Genomic DNA, 23,685 nt, shown 5'->3' with positions numbered 1-23,685 from the left:
GGTTTGGTCTGATACAAATAACCAAGACATTTCAGCATGATCCCACTGTGAGGGGGTAGTCTGCCCCATTAGGCATGCTGAGGCCTACAGAACAACCCATCCCCATCACATGTTATGGCCTTTTAAGATTTTGGGAGGTCTGATATAGACAAGGACCCTAGGAGATATTGGTAGAGAGAAAATGGTTCTGGGAATTAGTGTTGGGAGGACATACCATTACCATTTCTTTAAGGGACCAGGAGCCTTGCAGAGTGGGTGGGACAAGGCTCTCCTCTCTCCCAGCCAACTGGAATGATCCTTAGGAAGGGGATCAGCATATATACTGCCTCATTCACAGCAGAAGGCCTGCCTGCTGAACCTGAGGACAAGGGGAAAAGGAGCAGCTGGGTAAGGCCCTACAGCTGGCCTAAGCTATAACCACAGCTCCAAGAGGGGAGCTGGGGAATACCTGCTTGGGAGAAACCATCTGAAGTACAAACCCAACTCCAGGAAAGAGCGCCTCCTGAATAGAGGCAAGAAAACCTATCAAGACTCTTATATGGAGCCAGAGTGTGCATGAATTCCAGCAACTAAAGAAGTGATTTAATAAATCAAAAATCCACAAAGTGGGTATGTGCTCTGAACTAATCCAGCCTGGGTAACTGACTGGAAGAGTCCGAGCGGGTGCACAGCCCCCTAACACGTCATGTCTCGGGTGGGAAAGCAGGATTCCATATTAGATAATGGTGCAGTGATATACTTGCTGTTGTGTTGCTTCGTGCTGTACATCCAAGGGTTAAGTGCACATCATCCTCCAAACTCATCCCACCCATGTATTCTCAGAGACTGAATTAAAGAGTGCAGTTTCACACACAAGACCATCCAGCACATAAGGAGGTAAAGTGGATTGTGCAGCAGCATGAAAACACTGAATTATTATTACTGAACAATTGTATTGTGGTAGCACTTCGAGACCTCAACCAGTTTGGAGCCCCACTGTGTTAGGCACCATACAAACAGAGTAATGGAACAAATTAAATAAAGAAAAGGCCAGCACAATGTAATAACCAACTCTGAGCCAGATTTATGTGGCTTGTCAGCTAGTCAGTTTTATTCCATCCGATGTGTATAACAACGTATTTTTATCTTTGCTATGGGCATTGTGTAGTTAGAGTTGCAAAGTCAAAGAGCTCCCTCCTTACCCATAGCAGCTTCATCGTCAGGTGGCCCCTCATACAGAAGTTCACAACGATATTTCTGTGCCATTACAGGGGAAGGCAGGTGCATGGTGATCATCTGAAGCAAGGCATCTCCAGCAGGCAGCCAGTGGCGCATCACAGCCTGAGGAACACAAATGTTGTATCCTCACTGAAACTTTATTTGAGGTGATAAACATAACAACTGACCCCAGAAATAACTAATGCCCTTCTACACACTAGCAAAAATTTGGGGCAAAAACCAGGACAACTAATCAAAGCTCTCCTGGGACCATTTAAAAGTTCAAAAGACTTTAATCTAATTAAGCAGTTATTCCACTCATTGCCTGTTTTTTTTTCTTTTTTAATGAAAATAATTAACATTTGAATTATTCAAATGGAGCATTCTGAAAACTCAGTTTTTTCAAGCTGGTGCACTACATTTCAGGAGGAAGCTATGCTTCGGGCCACATTAAACTCTGAAGCTGTGAATGGAAGCAGCAGTTTTAATGTTTATTGACAAACCATGAGTATAACTGTAACTTTTCTATGTGTAGTTTTGCCATCAAATTTAACTAATCAGTTGTGGAAAATTGTAGAAAGGAGACCCAATTACACCATTATTCGTGACATTTTTAGGAGTTATTAATTCTGTGCTCTACAGTAATAGTAATTGCAGCTCTTTGTGACGGCTGGCTCTGCACAGCCACACTACCCGCCTGCCTTTCCCTCTTCCATGGAGTCTTATACCCTTAAGGATTCTGGGGTTTAGCAGAAGAACTGAGATAAAGCTTCTTACAGCCTCTGCTCTGAACACTAAGTGCTGCAAAATGGTACCTGTGAGGTCCCAATAGTCACTGCTTTTCTAGACATTTCTCAAAGCTCAATGGACAAGTTAGCACATCCCATATGTGGGAATGTGCAGAGGCAACTTTGAAAAAGTTATAGTTCTCAAGGCAACTGATGCAAAATATATATATGTTGCATTAGTAGTTTTCTTCAGTTATTTATTTACCTGAATGTGCAATCTACGTTCTCTCCCTCTTAACCAATATGCCTTTGTTTGGTTGTACAGTATCAGACTCAAATCCTGTTCACATATCTCAAGGGCTCACACTTCCAGATAATTTATTGTGAACTGTGGCACTCTAGATACACAAGGTTGTCTTTGTTTGCCCCCTATGATTAGTTGATAAACTTTGAGATTTGCAACTGACAAGTAAGGTAGGTCCTTCTAAGACCCATAAAGTATTCTAGAAGGCTGTGCTGTGTAGCAAAAATAGAAGGGGACCAGCAGCAAATGTTGCAACTCCATTAATCCTGACTATTGGGTTAAAGGAAAAAAGTCAAACTGAATTATTGCATTAAATCTTTTTAAAATACCTTCAGAAGTGGTTTGCCTTCTTTGTCTCAATCTTCAGCATCCAGCTTGATGTTAAGTTTCTCTATCAGCTTGGCTGTCTCTTCCTTGTTAAAGTTCATAATAGCATCAAAGACCTACAGAGGAAAGTGTGGTAAAAGATTTACCATTATACATCTTAAATCTGTTCCAACATATTGCTGTAAATAGTGGATCTGTAACATGCAGATTGAAAATGTCCTCACGGTCTCCAAATTTAGGTTTTTATTTAATAATTCTTTGTTCTGTATAAAAAACAAAATTCATGATTTCCAGCAAAGATCTGAAAGATGACAGTCACACCAAATGTATTTTCTAAACCTCCCAATGAAAGATAATTCCTAAACCTTTGATTTGGATAACACCAAAATAATTTCCTTTGTATATTAAAACAAATTCACTGCACTAACAATTTTTTTTAAATGGAGAACAACAAGACCTGTGCCACATTCCATTCCTCTTTCAGACTTCGTGTTGCCTTCTTTCTCCTTCATGCTGTTGTATGTAGTTTACCTAGACCATAAATTCTGGAAGGCAGGGACTGCATACATAGTGTGTGCTGTACAAATAACCAGCTTATGGAGCCCGGGTTTGGTGAGTGAGCCTCTGTCTTTTTCTAGGCTGAATCCTACACTTGTACCACCGGATGAAAATGCCAGTTGGGGCAGCTACAGATTAACTTTTTGTTTTACCTTAAAGACGGGATCCAGAATGAGCTGGCAGAACGTCCGTGGCAATTTCTTTCCATCTGGGCTGGTGGCTGATTTGCTGAATTTTCCGGTTGCTGGATCAAAATATCTAAATAAAAAGTTGAAGGAAGAGGCGAATTAAGATTTATTTGGGCCCTGGGCACAAAGAACATTTGGGCCTCCCACACTCCGGGGGCCTAAGGGCATCAGAACTGGGTGGGCCAGGGTGGCCATGGCCTGCCGACTTTTTAACATGGGTGTAGTAGCCTTGGGCAACGTGCCCCGGGGAGTGGGGACATGGGCTGGGGGCTGCTCTCAGGCACCCCAGCCCCTGCCCAGGTAGGTGGAAGGTCTGGGGCTCCCCACAGCGGCCCGAGCTCCCTTGGTGGCTCTTACCACAGCCCAGCTCCAACTTCCGGCTGGGCCAATGGGTGTAGCCCCAGGGGGGAAGAAAAGGAGCAGGGGTAGAGCTACTATTCTGGCACCAGTGGCCCCACCCCCACTTTTACACAGGTGTGGTTAGATGTTCGGCTGCATGTGTGTGTTCTCCCTGTGTACTGCCCCAGCTCTGCGCAGACATCCGGCAGAGCAGACCTTGAGCAAACAGCCCAATGACCACAAGATCCGTTAAGGCACCAGGCCAGGTTTACTGTCAACAAAGCACGGTAATAGCACCTGACAGACTTGACAAGAATACTAAGACATGCCTGTGACAATGGACACAGCTCAGTTAATGGTGGGACTTTCCATTCCCCCCTCGGCTGGACAAAAGTATTCCCTCTGAGATACATCTTTATACCCTGATACAAGCAAGTTAGTACTGCCTCTGACATAGTTAGTTACTGCCCCCTGACATGGCTATTTATTACCCATCACCTTGTACATGTTGGTTCAATTAAAACATCTCTATTACATACAGTCATCCTAGCCTTATCCTTAAGAAGGGGCCAGTGTGTTCCTGTTATCTTTGGGGAATGTTTTTATACCATCCTTAATATTGGGATGTTCTGGTACCACCTAATATCGGAATATGTTTGCATAAGTACTCTATGCTTAGCATTTCTTAGGAATGTGTACTTCTGCATTATTAGCCCTGTTCTTGCCAAATTTTGTAAGCAGATCTTGCCTCATACCAGGCCTCTAATACAAGGGCTTATGTCTCAGGCTCTCTTCCTACTACAACAGGTTCCAGTGCCCCTCTGGGGGGGCCCAGATAGGCCAGGGCCCTTGGGCGTTAATCCGCCACTGATTTAAGGTGCTTTACTCATCCGGTTTGAACTTTGGAGGAAAAGTATTTGAAGAGATGATAATCATCCATGGTTTGAAAACTTTTCAAGATTTCTACTGATCAATCACTTTCTGAGAACAAGACTGTGCTTCAGTGTGGAACACCTTGAATTATGTACAGGGCACTAAAATAGTAGGAAAAGGAGAGATTCCTACTTGGAACATTTCAGAGCTGTTACATTCATAGGGAGAAGAGTTAGTTGCTTTGGATAAAAGAAGTACAGGAAGCAAGTGTTTTTGTTTTGTAAGAGATACCCATGCACTGGGATTAGATTTGTATTTTCAATCACCGAAATTGGTCTAGTGGCTTGAGCAAAGAATTGGGTGCCGGGAACTCCTGCGTCTACCTAAAATACCTTTTGTTATCTTGGATAAATCACCTCAACTCTATGCTAAATATCCCCATAAACTTGCTTATCTCATGAATAGGACCTTACCAATTTCACGGTCAATTCTGGTCAATGTCACGGTCATATGATTTAAAAAATTGTAAATTTCATGATTTCAGCTTTTTAAATCTGAAATTTCAGGATTTTGTAATTGTAGAGATCCTGACCCACAAAGGAGTTGTGGGGGAGTCACAGTACTGTACACTTACTTCTGTGCTGCGGCTGGCGGTGGTGCTGCCTTCAGAGCTGGGCAGCTGGAGAGCAGCGTCTGCTGGCCAGGAGTCCAGCTCTGAAGGCAGAGCTGCCACCAGCAGCAGCGTAGAAGTGTAAGGATGGCATGGCATGGTATTGCCACCCATACTTCTGCGCTGCTGCATACAGAGATGGACCCTCAGTCAGCAGCAGCTCTGAAGGCAGTGCAGAAGTAAGGGTGGCAATACTGCGAGCCCCCTAAAATACACTTGTGACCCCCCTGCACTCTCTTTTGGGTCAGGACCCCCAATTTGAGAAACCCTGGTCTCCCCAATGAAATCTGTATAGTACAGGGTAAAAACATAAAAGACTAGATTTCATGGTCCATGATGTGTTTTCCATGGCTGTGAAATTTGGTATAGCCCTAGTTATGGAGTAATATTAGATTTTATTTAACATCTGTAAAGGACTTCGCACTTCCGTAGTGCCTTTAACCTGAAAATTTCTTTCTAAGCATTAATACATCTTCTAATAATTAGCCTGTAACTTCCAAACAATGCAGTTATAATTCATCTGTGCATAATTATTCCTCCTGCTATAAGGCATGGTCCAAATGTAACCCCAGAACTTGATATTACTGAAGTCAGCCATTTTGTGTGTCCAGTGACTTATAGCTGAAAACCAAATACCACATAGCTAGAAATAATTTTAGGGCTCTGAGAGGCAAGGCCAAACAGCTGCATGATTGCAATTTTGCTAATCAGAATTGGAGGATGGGACAAAAAGGTAATATATCATGAAAATGAAAAGAATGGTTGGACAGCCAACGTTGGTTTTAAGTGCTCCTGACATATAAATTTTATTGTTGTTATAACTAGAAATACCAGAAATGCTTTAATAAGAAATAATGAGTAGTTTGCTAAAATTAAGAAAATTGGTGACCCACTAGGGATTAGTATGGTGACCCACTAGGAGTCACTATGAGTTATGCTTTGTTTAAGCTAGCTATAAAAAAATTAAGCAAAAGAATACACTTTGGAACAGTCCAAAGAAGCTTTTCTTCGGGCAAAGAGTTGACACCTAAACTCCCCAGCAGCTGGACAAAAGGAGGCCCCCCGGAAGCCTAGCTGTTGATCATGTGAAACCATTTCAAACACTGGGTAACTATAATATTTGGGATACTCTGACCCTACCACTACAGCATATATGTGTGTGTGTTTAAGACCTGAGAAAAAAGCACTCTGGTTTGTACCAATCATTTAGCAGACGGAGGAACTGTGTCCCCATTGATTTATTCCTGACACTGCCTGGAGAGAAACATTTAAGTTACCACTGCTTTGGGTTCCGAAAACCCTGGGTAACACAAAGCCCTCTGAATTCAGTAGAAAGACTGCGACTGATTTCAGTGGGCTTTGGATTAGGCCCATAATCTAACTTGCTGCACATTCATTTTATCCACACATTGTAATAAAAGCAAACTCCATCCTAAAGTTCTGGCAACAATCCAGTCTCTCTCTCTCCCCCACCCCACCATGGTTTATGCCATCAGAATCCCCCTCTGGAATATATTTGTATCACATACGTGTAGTATTCCTAATAGTTTTATATATACACACACACATGCACACAGACATATTGTTGAGCCATACATGTTAACTATGTCTAGTTCTTCAGGCTGCTCATTAACATTTATTTTTTGTAAAGGCATAAGCTACTTCTCCACAAACTGTCTGGATTAAATATGTATACTGGAACAGGGTGCCTTGCCCAGGGGCAGGAGAGCCTGGGGCTAAGCCAGCCCTGATTACAAGATGAGCCCCACCTAACAGAACTCAGGGGACTTCTATATAAAGTGCAGCAGGCAACTGCTGGGGATGGTGGATGAGAGAGCAACTGAGACTGCTAGAGGCAGGAAGCCTGATACTAAGCCAGGGAAGTTCAGGAGAAAGCTTTCAAGGCAAGGAGAGATCCTGCCCAAGAAGCAGGGGACAGATAGCAAAGGCCTACCTGGAATGGCCTGCGGAGAAGGACAGACTCCAGGCAAGAGGTAATGGGAAGCAGACAGAATCCTCAGGAAGGATGGGGCTGTGCCTAGCTGAAACTGGGGTCAAGACAGTGAGAGTCTGTGTTCTGTTTTCAAATACACTGTGGTATTTTGGACTACTGAGAGAGAGAGAGAGACTGAACTGCGGTTGGGGCCTGGAGGGCCAGTGAGTACCCTGTGGAGTAAATAAATGGGACCCCTTGTGGGTACTGGTTGAACTACTCTGAACTATAAGAAGGGGTCCACTTAAATTGTGGAGTAATCACACATTTTTGCAAGTTGGTCATGGCATAAATAGCAAATTTCATGGATGCGTTCATACCATGCTACCCTTGCTTCTGGGCTGCTGCTGGTGGCAGTGCTGCCTTCAGAGTTGGACACCCAGCCAGCAGCTGCTGCTCTCTGGCCACCCAGCTCTGAAGGCAGTGCAGAAGTAAGGGTGGCAATACTGCAATCCCCTGACAATAGGCTTGTGACCCCCTTTTGGTCAGGAGCCCCAGTTTGAGAAATGCTGTATACTTTTGTATACTTTTACAGTATAGGGTAAAAGTACCCAAAAGATCAGATTTCATGGTTCGTGACACATTTTTCATGACCGCGAATTTGATAGGGTCCTAACTATGAGTTCTTAAAGGGCCCTAAGGGGGGGGGGGAACTAAGCCACTGTGCTAAATATATACACTTCATTAAGCTATTCCTGAACAGCCTATCACTGTGGTATCTAAGCACGTGCCTGTGTATACATGTGTATTTCATCACTCACTTTTCTCCCCAAAGCTTTTTCATCATATCTTCTACTTTCTTTGACTGTTCGGCTGGAGGGAGTTGTGCTTTTTCACCTTTGGCATCAAATTTGGCCACATACATCTCAGCAAACTGCTTCAAAGTAAATGCCCAGCCATGTAAACCAGAGCCAAACCCAACAGTACCAATAAGGGGATCAGTCTAAAAACAGAAAGATAGTTAATGCAGGTGACAAGATACTTTGCTTTCAGTGGGATGTAGCATGTGACTGAGGCTCCCACAATAATCCGTAATCTTGACAAGACTGGTCTTGTTGGATCTTACTTTGAAGCAAGAGTTCTATTTTGTCCCATTTTGCTAATCCAATTACACCCAAAAAGTTTTGATTATATTTTACAAAGATATCTACAGCAAAAAGTTTGTTTAAAGCCTTCCAAATATTTCCATGAATTTCTGTGAATATTTGATATTGAATTACCTCTGGAAGTTGAAACCTGGGTGCCTAAACTTAGGCAAAGTGGTCTGATTTTTAGTGGCTAGATATCTGCAGCTCCACTGAACCCCAATGTGGAAGAGCCTAGGATACAATCCTAGCTAATAAGCCCTCGTTCTAACCTCCAGACCATGATGTAATAGGTTGCGACAGAGGCCATTTGGTGGTTCAGTACTCTTTGCAGCAGCTCTTGTCAGGCCTGACATACTTACTACACCTAACACACTGTTACCTTTTAGATACAGATTATGATGTTGCGTAAGATATCAGTGCAAAACTAATAACTCACTGATCATTAACATTCTTGCATGATATAGGTACCGGGTGCGTAGAAAGTTATGACTATATGCTAGAGTTATGTGCTTGGCAAGCAGTGCATAAGCCCAGTCTGCCCTAACGGACCAATGTATTTGTTTGTCTGAGCAGCCTGGCCATCAGACAGAGCCAATGAAGGTGCATTTATTCAAAAGGTAAACAAAACCATCAAGCTAACAAGGGGAGGAGGTAATGACTCAATTATCACCAGTTGGGGAGGAATCAGCATGAAGTTTTCACCAGACAACATGGCGTCCCTTCCTAGAAGGAGAAAAGGATCTTTATCTGAGAATACATTTCAATGATTTACTGGACTATAGAGACAGGAAGTCTAAATCTCAAATGATAAGTAATTTAATCACCTGACTCTATACAGACGTTCCCCGACTTACGCAAGTGTTCCGTTCCGGAACGCGTTGCGTAACTCGAATATTTCATAAGTCGGAAACGTATCTCTGACCATTACGCAAAAAAACCCCAACAACCCTCCTATTTCTAGCTTACGGAACTTTCTCCATAAATGACAGGTTTCAGAGTAACAGCCGTGTTAGTCTGTATTCGTAAAAAGAAAAAAGAAAAGGAGTACTTGTGGCACCTTAGAGACTAACCAGTTTATCTGAGCATGAGCTTTCGTGAGCTACAGCTCACTTCATCGGATGCATAGCATATCGTGCATAAATGCGGATTTGCGTAAGTCGGGTTAGCGTAACCCGGGGAACGTCTGTACAATATTGCTGTATTATAATAAGTGTCTCAAGGAAGGTCTCTTATTAATCACCAGGGTGTCATTAACTTTCACATAATTGTGAAATGTAAGTATTAACACTGCATGGAGGAGTTATGAACACTCATTATGTTTAAAGTTTTGACAAAAACAGGTTCTCCCCCAGACAGGCGGGAAGGCAGCTATCTACCTGTCACTGCTGAAATTAAGCAAGGTGTGACCAAATATAATGAAAGCCTCATTTACATACAAATAAGCAGGGGGATGGGAACTCCACAGTTAGGGAAGAACAACATGAGGTTATCCTGAGTCTGGAGACAAAACAGTGAGTTGGGGAAGCTATAAGGGGAGAAGAAGACACCATCTTGGCTTCCATCACTGCACAGATACAAAGGGACAGAGCTCTTGCAATCTCAGAAAGATGGGTCCTTCAACCAAGGGGTTGAAGACTCTGGGAACTGAATATAGATGAGAAATCTGCTTAGGCAAAGACCCTTTACTGAGAAAGACAAGGGGAACTAGCACCTTGTACTTCTGTGGAAGGTCTTGACTGAAAGTCAGCCGTGGCTGGAAAGAAAAAAAAAAGTAAGAAATCTACCTGGAACTAAGGCTATAGCTTGTTGAATTAAGTCTTAGCCACTAGAAAGCATATTTTACTTTTCTTTGCTTGTAACCATTTTGATTTTATCCCTTATATTTGAATTCAACACCTCCATTTTGATTAAATAAACTTGTTTGACCTTTTAGTCTAAAATCTAAATCAACCCCATACTGTATTTGACTTGATGTGATTATTAACTCCAGTTACAGCAACAAGCTGCTATGCTTTTGACTCTTTAAAGGAGCAATGAACCTTATTATGCCTCCAAATATTCCAGGAGGGGGCTGGACATTTCAGGGCACACACTTTTGGGGAAATTAGGGCCTGGGGGTGTGTTGGGGTCACCCTGCAAGTAATAACCCAGGCTGGTGGAGACCACAGTGCGGCTGTTGTGTTGTAGGCAGACTGGTGGGAGCAGAGTACTGTACAAGGGCTGCAGAGCACACAGATATTCAGGGAACTGCATATTTGCTGGCTGTTGGTGTGCAAGCTGTGAACCATAGCAGCAGAGCATTTAAGGCACCTACAGTTACAGGGCAGAAGAAGATACTATCTCTCATTGGTCTGAACCCCAAAATGTGACATGGGTATCGTCAGTTTTATCAGTTAGCTGCAAGACAAGTTAGTTCTTTGAGGTAACAATTTTCAAAGTTGGCGGCTTCTAAAATTAAATATGGATTTAGAAGCTAAACTTTAGGAATCCAGGTCTGAAATGTGTGGCTATAAAGAACTAGCTTGTCTCAGAGCTAATGTATGAAACTGATTACACAATACTTACTGCAGCATGATCTAGTGATTAGAACACAGGACTAATAGTCAGGATTATATTTTAAACTCTTCCATACTGACTGTAACCTTGGGCAAGTCGCATCATTTCTCCATGACTTGCTATTCCTAAGTGCAAAATGGGAATAATACTCATACATCTATGTCAAGCACCAGATAGAACAGCTTTCATTCAACATATTATTACAGTGTCAATGATTTTAGCTCCCAATAGCCTAATTAGGTCGATCAGAGGACAGCAAATCCAGTTTGTGTGCCACAAAAATGTTATAAACTTCTAATACCAGCTGCCATCTGATGATTTTGAAGGGCTTCACGTATAATTATTAAAGGAGCCTCACAGGATCACTGTGAGGTAGTGAAATATTGTTATCCTCAGATGGGAAAACAGAAGCACAGCAAAGGAAGTGACTTGCACAGCATCATAAATGAGTTAAATAGCAAAATCAACAAAAGAATCCAAATCTCCTAATTCCTGGTCCTTGGTGTGAACCCCAAGGCTATGCCTATGTCTACACCTTATTCTTCTCTCAAAGGCAGAAGAAATGCTGACCCTGAAATTCTTTAAAATTCACAATATTTTAATGTCCAAACATGCATTTAGGAGTATCTACATTTCTCTCCTCTTCTTCAAGCTGTCTTCCCTCCTGTTGCTCCATCTATTCCCCACTATCTCTCTGATGCCCTCCTGCTACCTTTTCTCCCCCTTCAGCTCCTGATTTCTAGTTGCTTCCTTTCTCAACTGGTTCCCCTCTCTCATATATTTCCTGTTCTGCATGAGGATGAAACAATACAGGTGGCAGGGGGCTGATCAGAGGTATCTTCAGGGGGTAGGCCAGAGGATCTTGAGTTCAGGAAACTGCCAGCTTCCACTGTGGAAATATTTTAATTCATTCTCCTATACAAAATCTACAAACATGTTTGCGACAGGATCCTGGTAAGGAAGTGTGAACTACCACAGAAGCTTCTGGATATATTTATTCTTGGTATCATTTAAAGCAAAAACTTGACTTTTCTTTACCATAATATTACCCATCGGTCCAGTTTCACCTTCTCCATAGGTGGAAACGATGACATTGACACTTTCCACAATACGCTGGAAGGTCTGATAAAGTTCCTCTGGTTCTAGCTGTAACTCCAACAGAGCACGATCCATCTTGTTCATCATCAGTACTGGCTTGATGCGCTCAGCAACTGCTTGACGCAGAACAGTTTCTGTTTGAACGCACACCCCTAAGAGGAAAAAAAGTCAATGGTTCAGATTCTTCAGTCTGCTAAGGCCACTTTATGCTATATAAACTGGCCAGAGAATCCCAGCACAGAAATTCCTTGTGTAGCCTCAGTGCTTCGTGCAATTGGCAGGGACAGACTGCAGCTATTATTCCAGTCTATAAACTGGGATAGCAATTGTAAAAAGCTGTGGGGAGAAATGGGGAGTCTGAGCAGCAGCCTGGCATTCTGATGCTGGGTTGGAGGATGGATTTCACTTCCCAGCCACTCTACACTTCACCCACAGAGCCTGGGTCAGATTCATCCCTCGTGGTGTGAACAGGAGAACATGCTAGGGACTAAGACCCACCATCAATTCACTTTCAGTCTAGTTCCAAACTGAAACTAAACCTTCAAAGCAAGAAGGCCAGTGCATTAAGTCACCCACCAGGCTCTTTAATGATGCAGCAAAATCTTTTAATTAAAGCACACTCACCTGAAACACAGTCAACAACTACAAGGGCACCATCAGTGACACGAAGAGCTGCTGTAACTTCAGAGGAGAAATCTACATGTCCAGGAGAGTCTATTAAATTAATAAGAAAACCCGAACAATCTTTGTACTCTTTGATAAAGGCCAAGTCATTGTCCGAGAGTTCATAGTACAGAGAGATTGCCCTACAAGAAAGAACATTTTATTTCAGTAATTTAAAATGTATATTATGGAGTCTCCTGTAGCTCCTCTGTAAAAAACACAGTCATCATGATGTACATAAACTAAAGGAAAATGAAAGAGGAACTACTCAACACTATTTTTGGGCTCACAGAATTCTTGGGATCCAACATTTTGCTCTGGCTGTAAGGAATTTCTGTTTTGATTCAAGACCAACATAGCAGGATAGTTGTCATGCTATAACACTGTAGTCCTGGCCCAAATCACTTGCTCTACAAACTTATTTTCAAATGGTTGAAACCATTGCACGGAGTCATACGTCACATGTCAAGATGCTATTCTCAATAATCACAAATGGTCAGATTCTGCCACTTCTGGTCAATGAGTCGTATCTTACTCTGCTGCAAGTAATCCTGTTAAGATCAAAGGAACTACTCAGAATAAGGTACTGCTCATTATGAGTAAAAGTGTCAGAATCTGGCCCAGAGCAAGTAGGAGAGACCACTACATGCTGTTTATAAGATGAACACTGATATCGTCCATTTTACAAAAGTATTTGTTACAAAAATAACTCTAATATAATTAGCACTACCTACAAGTTATCTACAAACTAAAATAATTTAAAAACATTCCTATTAGATTCTTAAAACTAAAAGCCATCAAAGTATTTCAATTTAAATTCTACGTGCACAAGTGAAGAAAAAGAATGAAATGTCAATTAGTGGGTTTCATTTTAAATGTGTGCTGTTTCTAGTAACAAATAGAAAATATTATATTAGGAGAAGAGTGCAACCGTAAGAATCCACTTGATGATTTAGCACTTTAAAAAATAAAGATCACAACATCTGTATGGAGGATATAATATGTATTCTCAATTCAAGAAGCATAGCTGCAGGACATATTGGCTCAAAAGAAACAAGTGGAACAGCAAATAATTAACAAATAAGATATCCCCAACTACCCTGTAAATTAAAGGTCCTAGCATTGACGTAGCAATGCTTTGATAGTGCTATATTCATTTTATTAATTCAACTGACTAACATTTGTATCTTCTGTAGGTAAGGAATTCTGAAAATAATCGCTACTATGCTTTCAGCAAAGTATGGTGATATAGTCATCAGATAGCATGGCCTATTAACATTAATTTTATTAACAATAACATTAATCCATGTATGAATATTCTCAAAAAATCTGAGTGTGTGCAGGGTTGTGAGGAGCAGTTTTACAGTGTTGCATTACAAGATTCAGACAAAGGTTAAAAATAACTTTATGGTACTTACGTAGACTTGATTGTGATACATCTTTCTTGTTCATCTTTCCACGTGTCTGTGAATCGTGTTTCACCAGCTTTGGCTGAAGCAATGATACCTGCTTTAGATACCAAAGAGTCTGTCAGTGTCGATTTGCCATGATCAACATGAGCAATCACAGACATGTTCCTGATATTGGACTTTTTGTCCATGATCGCTCGGATCTGGTCTACAGTGAAATTCACCTGAGGCGGGGAAAGAACCAGTGTTATAGAAGACTTCTATAGGACAGTACTGTATTTTATACTTCAATGACATCTGAAACAAATTACATACACATTTCCCCTCACAAAAATTGCCTATTTTGTATTATTGTTAATTGTGACATTTTAAATCATCACCATTAGGCTTCAGAGTTCAAATACAAGAGAGCTGAATGGAGTAGTTCCAAACTCTCTGAGTTATTGTTACAGATATCACAGCATTGAGATATACTCAGTTCACATTTTGCAGATAGTTTTTGTAACTATAAAGGCTAGAAACTTCGTTTTAAAAATTACTTTGATTTCACAATACAAATTGGCAACTTCTTAAAAAAATGTATCAACTTGCTGAGGCAGCATAAGCTGGCCCAATGTGATCCCTTCCTATTTCTCACAAGTCAGGAGATACAGAGTTAAGGTGGAACACATGTGTGGCTATAGATAACTAACAAACAAAAGTATTATGAGATGTGCTCTTACTAATTAAACCCTTTCCTTCTATATTGTAAATACCCTTACTTGCATGTCATAGGAATCTAGGCCAGGCCTACACTAAGCCACTTTATTAATTTATGTAAATATTGTATCTTTATTTCCTTGAACTTTGTCATTTATTTTCTCCAGAACATACCTGGTTTGCCACTTCCCCCCCAATACAATGCTTATATAAGTAGAAAGTTATTTCTACACATACACATGCAAACAATGTACAGTATACTCCCATTTATCCAAAGGGCCTGGGGGACATCCAAAGCTTTTGGATAACTGGGCATTCAGATAAGCAGAAGTTCTAGTGACTAACATGGGGATGCGCATGGATTCAGATAACCAGGATTTTCGGACAAAGGGAATTTGGATTGGATTGATACAATGATACTATATTTGTTTTGATTATTTATTTTTTGAAATAAGGGTCAGAGTCACATTACCTGTTTAGGCCATGTCTACACTACTGAACTTACAGCAGCACAGCTCTCCTGTCTACATAATAAAACCACCTAAACAAGAGGCAGTAGCTATGTTGGCAGAAGCACTCTGCACACAAGTGCTTATGCTGGCAAAACTTATGTTGCTTGGGGGTGGGGGGGGAGTTTTTTCACACCCCTGAATGACACAAGTTTTGCCAACATAAGTGGTAGTGTAGACATGGCCTTAAATTTTCTGTATTCTTTGCTTTAACACAGTTGCTTTCCATGCAGCTGTTTAGTTTTTCAATATTAGTTGTCAGCTTGAATAAACATAATTACAGTTCACACACTTCTTTCACACGACTGGGTGTTCTCTAAAAGGTGTTAAAGCAGTTCCTATAATTTGAGTTACACTGATATCAGTGAGAAGATTTGTACATTGCAGATTTGAAATGCCATGTATTTCCAACATCACTATTTATATTACAGTAGCAACCTAAGGCCCAACCAGGAAGGGGGCTTTGTATTAAGTGTTGTAAAAACATATAGGAAGATACAGTCCCTATCCCAAAGAGATCTGAAAAGACGAAAAACAGATGTAGGACAAGCTCTTCAGGGCAGGGACTGTCTTTGTTGTATATTTGTACAATGCCAAGCACAATTGAGCCCCAGTCCCTTATTGGGGCCTCAGATGCTACTGCCATGCTAATAATTAATAACAGCACAAGAAAGGCATACAGCATACAAGCAAAGTGACCCAGTTAATCCCACACACATGGAATGTCAGTTCTAAGGGTTTGTCTGCTTTTTCATTTTTAATATTTATATTACTATTGCTTTGGGGGGAGTGGTTGAAGGGGTAAAGAAGGGGGTACGTAAACAGTAGAGGGAAAAGAGGAGAGTGGTAGATGGGAAAGGAGATAAACACAACAGCAGAAGAGTGAAGTTAGGCAGGGTCAGGGTGGGATGAAGGGGACCAACAACCAGTGGAAGTCAGGGGAAAAAATTCCAGGGGAGTTGCTAGTGTAGTTCCACTGAAGTCACTGAGTGGAGAAGCAGGCTCCCAGATGTCAAGCTTCAGAGTTGAGTGAATATTGGTGTCAGAAGACCTGGGAGGCTCCTCCTGGCTTCTGTCTCCCATGGGGAGGAGAGGCCACTGGTCCAATAACCAGGGCAGATCCCTCTGTTTCAAGTGTGTGTGTCCGTAGAAGGTGGAACATAAGAGAAGTGGAAAGCCCTGACTTAAACTCTGTGGCCTTGGCTGTGGTTGGCGCTAGCTACTTTAGGAAAGGAGCCCCAAGGGTCTGGAGATTTCCATAGTTTGTCCATTACAAGCTTTCTCACTACTGCTCAATATGTGGAGAGAGTAAGAGGGGGGCTGCTGGTCATGCTCCCCTGGGCAGACTCCTCTAAGTCCTTCTAAAACTTACAGTGAAGACTAGCTTCTCATAAGCCGAAGAATACATTACTGTGTTTCTATGTATCATTGCAATCAGTGATAGTAATGCATTTATGGAAATATAATCACAACTGATTACATTCTCATTTTCTTAAAATTGGCCTAGGAAGGATTTTAGAAAACAAAGAAGTTAAAATTGTGCCTTTTTTGCTTACAATGTATAAAGGTAGCCTGCAGCAGGGTTACACTGGCAAAATCAACAAAACTGGAGTGAATCTGGCCCTAAACTTCAGCTATATAAGTCAAACGAACAAAGTTAGATATACAAGACAGGAATCCGATGAAGTGAGCTGTAGCTCACGAAAGCTTATGCTCAAATAAATTGGTTAGTCTCTAAGGTGCCACAAGTACTCCTTTTCTTTTTGCGAAGACAGGAAGAGGGACTTATAAATCAGCAGCATAAAGACTAAAGTAGAAATTACAAAAGCAGATGAGAATATCCAGGAATAAAGTCTAGAGAGAGAAGAGAAACGAGTAGAAGACAGAACCACCCTGTAGGGTTCCCATAGAGAACTTTCTCAGGACAACGTACATAATGGTTTGCAGACAATTTAAGTTATGACATGTCTAGATGGTTTAGGAGACAAACATTCCTTTCCACTATCTCCAGAGGATCCAAGAATTCTGGAATTAAATGTTTATTTCCAAATATGCCCAACTGTTATAAATTACATCTTTAAAAAGAGACTTAACATACAACTACAAACATCCCTTATAAGGGTCTATAAATGTTCTGGATATGAAAGAGGCAGAGGCACCAACTTCCCCAGTTCCCAGGGGGTGCTTGACCCCCCACTCTGCCCCAGGCCCCGCCCTCACTCCACCCCTTCCCCCACCCTGACCGCCTCTTCCCGCCCCACCCCTTCCACCCACTCCCCCTGCCTCTTCCTACCCCCGCCCTTCTGCCCCAGCACCTCCCACTCCATAAAGTCTTCCTGTTTCTTCAGTTCAATTTCAGGATGAACTGCGGGGTTCAGTACCGGTGCTGCCTCTTTAGCAGAATAAGTGTAAATGGGTCTTCTCTTCTGAACATGAGCTGGAGCACCCATAGGCAATTCAGGCTTCTTGGCATCTGTGGGAGTCTTGTAAAAGAACATGGCTGTTGTGTCTAGGCTCCCGATATTAAAGTCGCAGTTGGAAAAAATACGTGGCTTTGAACACATTGAGGAGTTGGCGGATGTGATTGCAGAGCCATTAGCCATTAACTCTGAAAACTCATGGCAATCAGGGGAAGTCCCGGATGACTGGAAAAAGGCTAATGTAGTGCCCATCTTTAAAAAAGGGAAGAAGGAGGATCCTGGGAACTACAGGCCAGTCAGCCTCACCTCAGTCCCTGGAAAAATCATGGAGCAGGTCCTCAAGGAATCAATTCTGAAGCACTTAGAGGAGAGGAAAGTGATCAGGAACAGTCAGCATGGATTCACCAAGGGCAAGACATGCCTGACTAATCTAATTGCCTTCTATGACGAGATAACTGGTTCTGTGGATGAAGGGAAAGCAGTGGACATGTTGTTCTCTGACTTTAGCAAAGCTTTTGACACGGTCTCCCACAGTATTCTTGCCAGCAAGTTAAAGAAGTATGGGCTGGATGAATGGACTATAAGGCGGACAGAAAGTTGGCTAGATTGTCGGGCTCAACGGGTAGTGATCAATGGCTCCATGTCTAGTTGGCAGCCGGTATCAAGTGGAGTGCCCCAAGGGTCAGTCCTGGGGCCGGTTTTGTTCAATATCTTCATAAATTATCTGGAGGATGCTGTGGATTGCACCCTCAGCAAGTTTGCAGATGACACTAAACTGGGAGGAGAGGTACATACACTGGAGGGTAGGGATAGGATACAGAGGGACCTAGACAAATTGGAGGATTGGGCCAAAAGAAATCTGATGAGGTTCAACAAGGACAAGTGCAGAGTCCTGCACTTAGGACGGAAGAATCCAATGCACCACTACAGACTAGGGACCGAATGGCTAGGCAGCAGTTCTGCAGAAAAGGACCTAGGGGTTACAGTGGACGAGAAGCTGGATACGAGTCAACAGTGTGCCCTTGTTGCCAAGAAGCCCAATGGCATTTTGGGATGTATAAGTAGGGGCATAGCCAGCAGATCGAGGGACGTGATCGTTCCCCTCTATTCGACACTGGTGAGGCCTTATCTGGAGTACTGTGTCCAGTTTTGGGCCCCACACTACAAGAAGGATGTGAAAAATTGGAAAGAGTCCAGCGGAGGGCAACAAAAATGATTAGGGGACTGGAACACATGAGTTATGAGGAGAGGCTGAGGGAACTGGGGATGTTTAGTCTACGGAAGAGAAGAATGAGGGGGGATCTGATAGCTGCTTTCAACTACCTGAAAGGGGGTTCCAAAGAGGATGGCTCTAGACTGTTCTCAGGGGTAGCAGATGACAGAACAAGGAGTAATGGTCTCAAGTTGCAGTGGGGGAGATTTAGGTTGGATATTAGGAAAAACTTTTTCACTAGGAGGGTGGTGAAACACTGGAATGCGTTACCTAGGGAGGTGGTAGAATCTCCTTCCTTAGAAGTTTTTAAGGTCAGGCTTGACAAAGCCCTGGCTGGGATGATTTAATTGGGGATCGGTCCTGCTTTGAGCAGGGGGTTGGACTAGATGACCTCCTGAGGTCCCTTCCAACCCTGATATTCTATGATTCTACATGGTCAAATGCTCACTGGCTAGAGTTTTTCAAATAATCCACTCTGCAACAGCCCATTTCTGAAAGGCTCTTGTTTTAAAATCTTGTCATGTAAGGACTGGCTCAAAAAGTGCATTCTATGACGTAGCTGTAAAACAGCTTCTGATTGGTCCACCAAGAGGCGGGGATAGCTCCCAAGGTTCGTCTCCCAGAACAGTTATCATTTCACTATCGGCAGTTGCTGGGGTAGGATGTTTCACTCTGCACGTGTTCAGTAACACAGACTCTCTTATTGTGTAATTTTTTTTTATTCTCTAAATCCTTTTTTCTTTGCCCTGTGCTTATTTTTCCTCTCTTTCTAGTCTTTAAAATCATCTCTCCTTACTAAACTAACCAAACAATCTTTCTTTTCTTTTTTTCCTCTAAACCAGGGGTGGTCAAACTTTTTGGCCCGAGGGCCACATCTGGGTGGGGAAATTGCATGTAGGGCCATGAATGTAGGGCTGGGGCAGGGGGTTGAGGTGTGGGAGGGGGTGCGGGATGCAGGAAGGGGCTCAGGGCAAGGGGTTGGGGCACAGGAGGGGTGCGGGGTGTATGGGGGGGCTCAGGGAAGGGGGTTGAGGTGCAGGAGGGGGTGTGGAGTGCGGGAGGGGACTCAGGGCAGGAGGTTGGGGTGCAGGAGGGGTGTGGCATGGGGCTCAGGGCAAGGGGCTGGGGTGCGGGGTACAGGAGGGGTTCAGGGTGCAGGCTCTGGCCCGGCGCTGCTTACCTGGAGTGGCTCCACGGTGGCAGCGGCGTACACCGGGGCTAGGGCAGGCTCCCTGCCTGCCCTGACTGCACGCCGCTCATGGAAGCGGCCGGCACCACGTCCCTGCGGCCCCTGGGGAAGGGGGCAGCAGAGCACTCTGCGCGCTGCCCTCACCTGTGGATATCTCCCCCGAAGCTCCCATTGGCTGCGGTTCCCCATTCCTGGCCAATGGGAGCTGTGGGGGGCGGTGCCCGCAGGCTAGGGCAGCATGCAGAGCCCTCCCCCAGGGGCTGTAGGGATATGGTGCCAGCCGCTTCTGGGAGCACTCCCGTGGCGCCGCAGGCCAGATCCAAAGCCCTGATGGCCCAGATCTGGCCCGCGGGCCGTAGTTTGCCCAACCCTACTCTAAACCTAACCAAAACTTTATTTTTAAAAAAAACTCATTTCCTTTAAGCTCTCTCACTCTATTCTTTCAACCTTTTCCTTTAAATAATCAACCAAACGCATCAAAGCACAATCACGCAACATTTCCCTGACCAAACATAAAAAATAAGAAAAAAAAATTTCAAAATGGCCGACGGCGCCAAACCTCAACACCAAAGTAAATGGAAACTGAGGGCGGGACATAAGCCCAAAATGGGGCGTGGAAACCTGTCAAAAATACATGGTGATGAATGCTATCGAGCCATATACTACTCACATTCCTCCCAAATTGTGTCCCAAAAGCCCCAACTGAAACCTTACTCAACTGTAAAAACCTCTAAAACCACTCCTGACAAATTCTATGTTACAGTAACATATTCCTCATACGAAAATTTTTGGCATAAAGAAAACTGGAAATATGGACACAGCATAAAAAGTGTTATTCTTTATATTCAATTAATTTACAGGATTTTGTTTTACATTTAAACAAAGCTGCTGCTGAATTTCCAGTATGCTGCACCAGACTGCCATAGAAAAGAATCCTGCCACAAAACGTAGGTCCAGCTTGCAACAGAGTAGCTGGGGCTTAATAGTATGGAGACAGGGCAGGTGAAAAGGCAATCCAAAAATGTAGAGTATTTTTCTCCCTTCCACAAGTAAAATACAGCAGATTTTCAACAAAACCCAGAAATTTTACAGCCACAACTGTGGGAAAGCAGAATCACTCCTGGACAACTACATGAATCATGTTGGCTGCACATACTGCAGCAGTGCTTCTCACCGGCTCTCAGCAGCACCGGGACATGGGAGAATCAACCTCCATCCCCCCATAACAAGCTTCCCCCTCTTCGCTTGGAAGTGTTTAGATCCCCACTGTAAGGCAGGGAGGAATGACCCACAACTCAGTTTCAAGTCAGGAACAGACAGCGACATAAAGTAAATATGTACACACCCCATCTAAACTTATCACTGATGTCTGTAGACACAAGTAAGGGAGGTACAAGGCAGTAAAAGGTGTACATATTGTCACGCCCCCCCAAAAAGTTACAGAAATAGAAGGACTGAACTGTGATATCTTAACAACATTAAAGAAAAGAGCAAAATGGAGATGGCATTTATTTATCACAGAACCAGGCTCATTACAGACTGATCCCTATGATAAAAATATTCAGCAGAGATGAGATACATTATTAACAGCCAGTGCTATTTAGAGTAATAGGGCCCGCTTGCCAACAAAATAAACACAAATAAATTTTAAAAAAACAACAACCACCCAGCCGTGCCTCCAATTTCCTAGGAAAACCCAGACGATCTGATTCAGGCACAACAGATCTGACCAGGTATAACACAGGATGTGTACTGACACGCCCCAAACCCCTTTCAGATCTTGCCTCAAAGGGTGGGGTACCTTTTACCTCCCTTACCTGTCCATGCTTCTAAACCCCTCTCTACCTGCGCCAGCCATCATTTAACTCCAGAACCGTAGGGGGAACGTGTGGCTCAAGGAAGGATGGGCAAAAGGTACAACACACAACAAAGTCCTGGCGTGTGTCATGACCTCCAGCACCCCCTAAAAAACAGAGCAGCACTTCCCTCTGCGGCCTGACTCACAGGCCTGCCACCTTGATGGGAACAACAGGGATTATCAGGGGGTCCGAAAGAGAACCCGGAAGCGAGGTGGAGCAATAGCACGGTGTCAACAGCCCCAATCCGGAGTCAGGGGCAGTTCGGAGCATTGGGACGCCCGCACGAGCGGCAGGCAGGCTCAAAGCAGCCGTTTGGGAGGGTCCCCACCCCGTAGAGCTCCCACCCCACTCTGAGGCTCCAGCAGCCCCGGGGCGGGCTCTCAGGGGGGTGATCCCGCTCGGGGGGACCCCGGGACCGCAGGGGGGACTCAGCAGCCCCCCAGGCCCCGCCCGCCCCAGGACAGACACGCCGCGGTGTCAGGGACCCCGCCGGGAAAATGGCCGCGCCCAGCCTCGACTGCCCTCTCCTCAGGCCCCGGAGCAACGGCGGCGCGGCTCCGGGAGGCGCGGCGCCCTGCCGCCCCGGGGGCACTCACCATGGCGGCGGGTGGCTCCGACGCCGCCCCAACCCCCGGCTGCCGCGGCGCTTCAGGAGCCTCCGCCCCAGCCGAGACCGAGCCAGGCGGAGACGGGCCCGGAGCAGGGAGATTCGGGACGGGGCGACACAGCCGCGCGCGAGCGCCCGCCTGCCCGCGGGGCTCGGGACTGCGCCGGCTGCCCCGCGCCCAGTGCCGGCGTCCCCCGGTAGCAGAGGTGCTGGGGATGCAGGAGCAGCCCTGCCTTGAAGCGGTTCCCGTCAGATACAGAGGGTTACTTTGGTTCAGTGGGTTTCAGCATCCCTCAAATGGTTCCCACGGTACTGCCCGGTACCCAGCGATTCCACCTTCCCCGGTTCCCCTCCCGTGGCAGTGCCCCATCCCCGTCCCCTCCCGTGCCAGCTCCCCCCGGTACCCAGCGATTCCACCTTCCCCGGTTCCGCTCCTTTGCCAGTGCCCCATCCCCTGTCCCCTCCGGTGCCAGTCCCCCCAATACCCAGCGATTCCACCTTCCCCGGTTCCCCTCCTTTGCCAGTGCCCCATCCCCTGTCCCCTCCCGTGCCAGCTCTCCCGTCCCCTCCCGTGCCAGCTCTCCCGTCCCCTCCCGTGCCAGCTCTCCCCGGTACCCAGCAATTCCACCTTCCCCAGTTTCCCTCCTGTGCCAGTCCCCCATCCCCTGCCATGCCAGCTCCCCCCGGTACCCAGCGATTCCACCTTCCCCAGTTCCCCTCCCGTGCCAGTGCCCGTCCCCTGTCCCCTCCCATGCCAGCTCCCCCCAGTACCCAGCGATTCCACCTTCCCTAGTTCCCCTCCCGTGGCAGTGCCCCATCCCCTGTCCCCTCCCTTGCCAGCTCCCCCCGGTACCCAGCGATTCCACCTTCCCCGGTTCCCCTCCTTTGCCAGTGCCCCATCCCCTGTCCCCTCCGGTGCCAGTCCCCCCAATACCCAGCGATTCCACCTTCCCCGGTTCCCCTCCTTTGCCAGTGCCCCATCCCCTGTCCCCTCCCGTGCCAGCTGCCCCCGGTACCCAGAGATTCCACCTTCCCTGGTTCCCCTCCTTTGCCAGTGCCCCATCCCCTGTCCCCTCCCGTGCCAGCTCCCCCGTCCCCTGTCCCCTCCCGTCCCCTCCTGTGCCAGCTCTCCCCGGTACCCAGCAATTCCACCTTCCTCAGTTTCCCTCCTGTGCCAGTCCCCCATCCCCTGCCATGC

The 23,685-nt window shown here is 44.9% G+C and overlaps 1 protein-coding gene across 1 annotated transcript in view; it reads right to left on the bottom strand.

Moving 5' to 3' along the window:
• LOC141987199 (elongation factor 2-like) overlaps positions 1–22,531 on the bottom strand; it is a 34,296-nt gene extending 11,765 nt beyond the window's left edge. Inside the window, 8 exon segments of the mRNA XM_074952318.1 lie at positions 1,182–1,320; positions 2,559–2,672; positions 3,267–3,372; positions 7,939–8,120; positions 11,860–12,071; positions 12,544–12,725; positions 14,001–14,215; positions 22,477–22,531. Of these exon segments, the coding sequence (XP_074808419.1) occupies positions 1,182–1,320; positions 2,559–2,672; positions 3,267–3,372; positions 7,939–8,120; positions 11,860–12,071; positions 12,544–12,725; positions 14,001–14,215; positions 22,477–22,479 (1,153 nt within the window). The 5' untranslated portion in view covers positions 22,480–22,531.
• Positions 22,532–23,685: the final 1,154 nt, after the last annotated feature.

This window comes from Natator depressus, chromosome 5, assembly GCF_965152275.1.
Source record: "Natator depressus isolate rNatDep1 chromosome 5, rNatDep2.hap1, whole genome shotgun sequence".
In the NCBI taxonomy this organism is placed as follows: Eukaryota; Metazoa; Chordata; order Testudines; family Cheloniidae; genus Natator; species Natator depressus.
Note: the sequence above shows the minus strand (reverse complement) of the source record. Positions and strands in the feature narration are given on the sequence as shown.